This window comes from Sinocyclocheilus anshuiensis, unplaced genomic scaffold, assembly GCF_001515605.1.
Source record: "Sinocyclocheilus anshuiensis isolate Anshui unplaced genomic scaffold, SAMN03320099.WGS_v1.1 scaffold1182, whole genome shotgun sequence".
Lineage (NCBI taxonomy): Eukaryota > Metazoa > Chordata > Actinopteri > Cypriniformes > Cyprinidae > Sinocyclocheilus > Sinocyclocheilus anshuiensis.
Window position 1 is genome coordinate 124778 of NW_015558653.1, and position 7522 is coordinate 132299.

The window sequence follows — 7522 nt, forward strand, 5'->3', positions numbered from 1 at the left end:
AGCGAGAGAGAGAGAGAGAGCGAGCGAGAGAGAGAGATTTTTACATTTTTATTTCAGTATTAGTTTTAGTTATTTAGGTACTTTATGTTAAAGCAACAGTTCATGAAAATGAAAAATATTTATGACATTTACTTTTTTTTTTTCATTTAAATTGATTTATTTTATCTATTTATTTTAAAATTTTAATTGTAACTTTAAGGAGCCCATGAAATGGTTTAGATGAGCAGTTTTCCTTCCTAGGGATGATTTATTTCCTGTAGAAACAGGAAGTTGGGGAAGCACATTATATGAATATGATCTGTACTTACAGGATCTCACAGATTCAGCAGCGGCGTCCTTCTTCAGCGATTCGTCCGTCTGAGTTTCCCGCATCTGCAAACACAAGCTTTAGACGATGCTTCACTAAATGAGCGGAGCGAGAAATACGACAGCGTTTACCTTCATCAGCTCTTTGAGGTATTCAGCTCGACTCATCAGACTTTTAATCTGCAAGAGAAAATCAGGAGATAAATATTCATATTCAACTCATAACTCAAGTGATTAAACAGATGCATCTCGCTGCAAGGCACCCATACAGCGTTTACATGACACCACTAGATTTACTAGACATCAATCAATCTGATTCATAAAAGTGGTTTGCATGAGCGAGGAGCAGGTTTAACCAAATATAATAAGGTCAGTATTGCCAGAAGTTAATTTTCATATCATTTACATACTATTTTTTTTATTAAGTTTTTTATTTTTATTTTTTATTAATATTTCAAATTAGATTTTAGTTTCACATTTTGCATTTTCTTTTTAATTTCAGTTAAAGTTTTAGCCATTTTGTGTATTTTTTTAAAATGTCTATATAGTTTTTATTAATTTTTATTTCAGCATTGGTTTTAGTTATTTCAGTACTTCATGTTAAAGCAACAGTTCACCCAAAAATGAAAATAATGTCATCATTTACTCATCATGTCCCTGTGTTCTTCTGAACACAAAATAATATATTTTGAAGAATGTTGATAAGCAAGCAGTTGCTGGTAGCCATTGACTTCCATAGTATTTATTTTTCTCCATACTATGGAAGTCAATGGCTATCAGCAGCTGTTTGTTTATCAATACTCTTCAAACTATCTTCTTTTGTGTTGAACAGAAGAAAGAAACTCATACAGGTTTGGAACAACTTGAGGGTGAGTAAATGATGACAGAACTTTCATTTATGTTTATTTATTTGCGCTTCAACGTTCCTCTGCTCATAGAGCTTTTTAGATGAAATCCTATTGGGTAAACTGACAGTGGGCGGAGTCACACAGACCAAAACAAAAACAGACATTCCGACACAGAACACACATTTCAAAGCAGAAAGAGTAAAGTTCGCAAACGAACTTTGAAGTTGGCTTGAAAAAGCCTTGTCTGAATGTTTGAAGCAGTTGTAAAACCTTGAAGTTTGAAAGTTTAGATAGATGTTGATAGCATGTTGCTAGCATGATTTAGCACATTGCTAACATGATTTAACATGTTTTGCTAGCATGTTCCTAACATGATTAGCATGTTTTTAGCATGATTACCATATTGTTAACATATTGGTAGCATGTTTTTAGCACGACTACCATGTTGTTAGCATTTTTTGCATGATTAACATGTTGCTAGCATGTTTCTAGCATGATTAACATGTTGATAGTATGTTGCTAGCATGTGTTTAACATGACTAGCATGTTGCTAGCATATTCTTAGCACAATTAACATGTTGATAGCCTGTTTCTAGAATGATTATCATGTTGTTAGCATTTTTAGCATGTTTCTAGCATGATTAGCAAGTTGCTTGCATGTTGTTAGCATATTTCTAACATGATTATCATGTTTTTAACATGATTAGAATGTTGTTAGCATTTTTTGCATGATCATCATGTTACTAGTTCTAACCCTAACCCTATCCCATGATTAACATGTTGCTAGCATGTTTTAGCATGACTAGCATGTTGCTAACATGTTTCTAGCATTATTAGCATGTTGTTAGCATGTTTCTAGCATAATTAGCATGAAAAAATGACATCAGCACCTTTAAAGCTCTGATATTGGAATGTGGTTTTTGTGCAGATTGCGTCTGATGCATGAGTCATGTGACAGCGGTTCATGAGCCCATAATGACATATGGAGCACTCAGGGTTTCATTCAGATGTCACAAGCACATAAATAGTGATCTTCTCACCTCGCTGTGGAGCAGCTCTCTGCGCCGGCCCTGAGATTCAGCTGCAGGAGACAGACAAACATATCAGCTCATAACAACACACACCACTGCGGACGGCTTCACTTTCCATACATATATACACACATGATAACACTGACGAATGCTGACTTCTGCTTTTAAACCTCCAGAGAGTAACTAGCGGGTTTTAGCATGTTGCTATGTGGTTGCTATGCAGTTGCTATGGTGTTCTGAGGGTTTTAGCATGTTGCTATTGTTTTCTGTGTGGGTTTTAGCACATTGTTATGTGGTTGCTATGCAGTTGCTATGGTTTTCTGAGTGGGTTTTATGTTGCTATGTAGTTGCTATGGTGTTCTGAGGGTTTTAGCACCTTGTTATGTGGTCGCTATGGTTTTCTGAGGGATTTAGCACATTGTTATGTGGTCGCTATGGTTTTCTGAGTGGGATTTAACATGATTCTATGCTGTTATGGTTTTTTGTGGGGGTTTTAGCACGTTGCTATGTAGTTGCAAGAGCAATGAAAGTATTAAATAAAGTCTCTTCTTCAGTGTAAATCGGTGGGATTGTTTTTGTCCGTTTCTTTATCGGTAACGTAACAGCACAACAGTTGAATATTTATTTAGTGATCTGAACAAACCCTTATGCTTAACTTACCAATGAGCAGCAGAATAAACTGAGTAATCGAGAAATGCTCCACAACCAGTCGTATTATCTCTTGCAGATGCCTGCGCTAACTGTTAAACAGTCTTGCACACTGAGCACTAAAGCAGCCTGGCGGCTGTTTTGATTAGGCCAGCACTGGCATTAGTACCGTAACAGATCAACATCGGGTGCGTAACGGCCAAAAAACCCTGCAGTGAGGCGGGGAATCCAGCAGAATTCTGGTAGCGGAGAGGGTCTGGAGCTCTCGAGGAGTTTGAGAGATAACAGTTTTCAGTTGGTACAGTATTTAATAACTCTGAGAATGAAGAGAGCTGCTCTCAATGAGATCCAGATGGCGGTGAGATGATCGTACCACACACGCTGACCTGGCAACCACTCACCGCCACATCTGGATGCCTGACGTCCCTCCACCTCGCCGTCTTCTATAACGCTCATCAGATTATGAAGAACCACATTTTTAATTTTCAGGAAAAAATGTCAGTGATGTTTGTCCAACACTCACTCACCAGTGTGTACTGTACTGGGTGGTTACTATGGTATTCTGTGTTGTTACTAGGTGGTTGCTAGGCTGTTTCTAGGGTGTTCTGAGTGTTTACACCTGTTGCTAAGCAGTTGCTAGGGTATTCTGATGGTTGCTAGACTTAGGGCTGGACGATATGGCCAAAATGTATATCACGATATATTTCAGACTGTTGCTTGGTGGTTGCTATGGTATTCTGTATTGTTACTAGGTGGTTGCTAGGGTATTCTGGATGGTTGCTAGGCTGTTGCTAGGTGGTGTCTAGGGTGTTCTGAATATTTACACCTGTTGCTAAGCAATTGCTAGGGTATTCTGATGGTTGCTAGGCTGTTTCTCAGTGGTTGCTAGGCTGTTTCTCAGTGGTTGCTATCGTATTCTGTGTTGTTACTAGGTGGTTGCAAGGGTGTTCTGGATGGTTGCTAGGCTCTCACTAGGTGGTTGCTTGAGTGCTCTGAGTGTTTACACTCGTTGCTAAGCAGTTGTTATGGAATTCTGATGGTTACTAGGCTGTTGCTCAGTGGTTGCTATGGTTTTCTGTGTTGTAACTAGGTGGTTGGTAGGGTGTTCTGAGTGTTTCCACACGTTGCTAAGCAGTTGCTAGGGTATTCTTATGGCTGCTAAGCTTTTGCTTGATGGTTGATATGTTATTCTGGGTTATTAGTAGGTGGTTGCTTGGCTATTGCTAGGTGGTTGCTATGGTATTCTGTGTTGTTACTAAGTGGTTGCTAGGGTGTTCTGAGTGTTTACACCCGTTGCTAAGCAGTTGCTTGGGTATTTGGGATATTGCTAGGCTGTTGCTCAGTGGTTGCTATGGTATTCTGGGTTATTACTGGGTGGTTGCGAGGGTGTTCTGGATGGTTGCTAGGCTGTTGCTAGGGTGTTCTGAGTGTTTACACCTGTTGCTCAGTGGTTGCTATGGTATTCTGGGTTATTACTGGGTGGTTGCGAGGGTGATCTGGATGGTTGCTAGGCTATTGCTAGGGTGTTCTGAGTGTTTACACCCGTTGCTAAGCAGTTACTAGGGTATTCTGATGGTTGCTAAGCTATTGCTCGATGGTTGATATGTTATTCTGGGTTATTAATAGGTGGTTGCTTGGCTATTGCTAGGTGGTTGCTATGGTATTCTGTGTTGTAACTAGGTGGTTGGTAGGGTGTTCTGAGTGTTTACACCCGTTGCTAAGCAGTTGCTAGGGTATTCTTATGGCTGCTAAGCTTTTGCTTCTGGATGGTTGCTAGGCTGTTGCTAGGGTGTTCTGAGTGTTTACACCTGTTGCTCAGTGGTTGCTATGGTATTCTGGGTTATTACTGGGTGGTTGCGAGGGTGATCTGGATGGTTGCTAGGCTGTTGCTAGGGTGTTCTGAGTGTTTACACCCGTTGCTAAGCAGTTGCTTGGGTATTTGGGATATTGCTAGGCTGTTGCTCAGTGGTTGCTATGGTATTCTGGGTTATTACTGGGTGGTTGCGAGGGTGTTCTGGATGGTTGCTAGGCTATTGCTAGGGTGTTCTGAGTGTTTACACCCGTTGCTAAGCAGTTACTAGGGTATTCTGATGGTTGCTAAGCTATTGCTCGATGGTTGATATGTTATTCTGGGTTATTAATAGGTGGTTGCTTGGCTATTGCTAGGTGGTTGCTATGGTATTCTGTGTTGTTACTAAGTGGTTGCTAGGGTGTTCTGAGTGTTTACACCTGTTGCTAAGCAGTTGCTTGGGTATCCGGGATATTGCTAGGCTGTTGCTTAGTGGTTGCTATGGTATTCTGGGTTATTACTGGGTGGCTGCGAGGGTGTTCTAGATGATTGCTAGGCTGTTGCTAGGTGGTTGTTAGGGTGTTCTGAGTTTTCACACCCGTTGCTAAGCAGTTACTAGGGTATTTTGATGGTTGCTAGGCTGCCTGGTGGTTGCTATGGTATTTTAAGTTGTTACTAGGTGGTTGCTAAGGTGTTCTTGATGGTTGCTAGGCTTCATATATAAAACATACACCTGTGTTTTATAAATAATAATAATAATAATAATAATAGTTAATACAAATGAACATTTACCTGCTAGCGCCAGCAGCAGCTCGCCCAGACTCTGCTGGTATAAATCAAGCGTGTCATAGTCCTCCGCACCGCTCTCCTCCTGCACACATCGCAACTCCATCACCCATCATGCAACACTGCAGCTCACATGACGCATATGCAAATGAGCCATCATAACCGTTACCTGGGCAACAGCAGTGGACGCCACTTCCAGGGCAGCCAGTAAACGCGGCTGATCTCTGGACATTTCTGTGAACAACGAAACACTTGAATGTCAAACCAGGAGTTAGATATTAGAAATCAGTAATGCAGTACTGCCTACCTATTAATATGTTCCTGGTTGATTTTGCCTTCTCAAAAGTGATCTTGTTGTCCGATCTGACCAGCGCTTTGAGCTCCTCGGCACGAGAAACATACTGATTCACCTGAAAGAAAACAAATGAAGAGTCACATCTGTTGTTCTCATTCATTGGATTAGTGTTATGAACTAACTTTATAATGGCTTCTTTTTCATGAAAGAGCCCCAGTTCCCACAGGTTTGGAACGCTATGATGGTGAGTAAATGATTTTATTTACCTTTTGTCTCAGTGCTTCCTTCCTCTGTCTGTCCGTCTCATCTGAAAGTGCAGAGACGGAGATGATGAGAGTGAAGCGGAGCCCTGCGGACTCGTGTAACACAGAGAGACTGAGACGTTTGTGTCTTACAGTGAATGGCAGGAACAAAGTGTTCGAGTGCACTACAGTAGAGAGATAACGCAGCCGATCGCTCTCCGTCCTGGTCCTTCTGCACCGCCTGCAACACCAGCGCTTTCTAGAAGACAAATGCAGTTCAAACACTGCAAAACATGACTTTCTTACTTAGTATTTTTGTATTGTTTTCCAGTACAAATATCTAAACATTCTTAAATCAAAGTACATTCAAAATGAAGTGAGCTTAAGCTTAAAACCAGTTTTTCTTTTGAATTTAGTTTATATTTCTGATCTCGATGAAGGATAATTTTCTAGCTTTAAGCTTAAACTCACTTGATTTTGATCAATTTTTTTTAGAAAACAAGACTTAATACCTTCTTAATATGCTTCTCAAGTAAATGTATCTTGATTCAAGTCATTTTAGATATTTTTACTATTGGAAAACAATCATTTTTGTAGTGTATATCTGATGTTTGTCATAATTACACATGCATTTAGAGAAAAGTGCACACTTCAGCAAATGGCTGGGTAAAAATAAAGATACATTTGTTCAATATACGAAAGTGTTATTATAAAGCGGAGCGTTCCGGTGCTTGATTCTGATTGGCTGAGCCGCGTTCGAAGCTGCTGTAAATGACTCTACAAAGTAACATACACCTTTGTTTACGTTTGTGTGTTGCTCGGCAACCACTTTGTAGCAACCACAACTGTTTCTGAGGAGCTACATTGTTTGGTGGAAGAATACTGTTTTTATTAATATCATTGCACTTTATTTGCTCTGTTTTATTTTGTGAAACCTTACTACGTATATGGAATAACCGTTTTATAAACGCAATAAGCCCCGTGAAGCCGTGGTTTACAGTGAATTTACCTAACAACGCCCCTTCGGTGTTATAAATTCACTGTACACCACGGCTTCACTGGGCTTATTGCGTTAGTGTGAGTTCATCTGCGCTGGTTCTGTTGCACTCACGGCCTTCCCGAGGCTCTCGGCGCTGGGCATGTGCTCCAGATCCACGAAGGGATGCAGGAAAAACTCGTCAAACGTGATGCGGCTCTCCGGGTCTCGCTCCAGCAGCCGCAGCAGCAGATCTCGACAGTCACGAGAAACTCGCGCTCGGGGCGGCAGCTAAACACACAGAGAGCAGATCACGGCAATGTCTGATACAACCACACCATCTAGTGGTGGCAGAGAGAATGCAGGTGTACCTTAGTATGAGAGAAATGAAGCATTGCATCAGTGTCTCTGCAGTGAATGGGTGCCGTCAGAATGAGAGTCCAAACACCTGATAAAAACATCACAATAATCCACAGCACTCCAGTCCATCAGTTAACATCTGGAGAAGACAAAAGCTGAAACAAATCCATCAAGACGTTTTTAACTAAAATACCATAGAGTCCATAATCCATAATAACGCTTCCTCCAGTGAAAAAGTGCA

At 40.7% G+C, this 7522-nt stretch overlaps 1 protein-coding gene across 1 annotated transcript in view; it reads right to left on the reverse strand.

Annotated features, from left to right (window-relative positions):
• The window catches only part of ulk3 (unc-51 like kinase 3), an 11832-nt gene that overhangs the window by 376 nt on the left and 3934 nt on the right, over nucleotides 1-7522 (reverse strand). Inside the window, exons 7-15 of the mRNA XM_016477136.1 lie at nucleotides 7057-7212; nucleotides 6099-6204; nucleotides 5970-6010; nucleotides 5716-5818; nucleotides 5578-5642; nucleotides 5415-5493; nucleotides 2195-2235; nucleotides 439-486; nucleotides 309-372 (exon numbers count right to left, since the gene is read on the reverse strand). Coding sequence (XP_016332622.1) covers nucleotides 309-372; nucleotides 439-486; nucleotides 2195-2235; nucleotides 5415-5493; nucleotides 5578-5642; nucleotides 5716-5818; nucleotides 5970-6010; nucleotides 6099-6204; nucleotides 7057-7212 — 703 coding nt within the window. The remainder of the gene's footprint in view (nucleotides 1-308; nucleotides 373-438; nucleotides 487-2194; nucleotides 2236-5414; nucleotides 5494-5577; nucleotides 5643-5715; nucleotides 5819-5969; nucleotides 6011-6098; nucleotides 6205-7056; nucleotides 7213-7522) is intronic.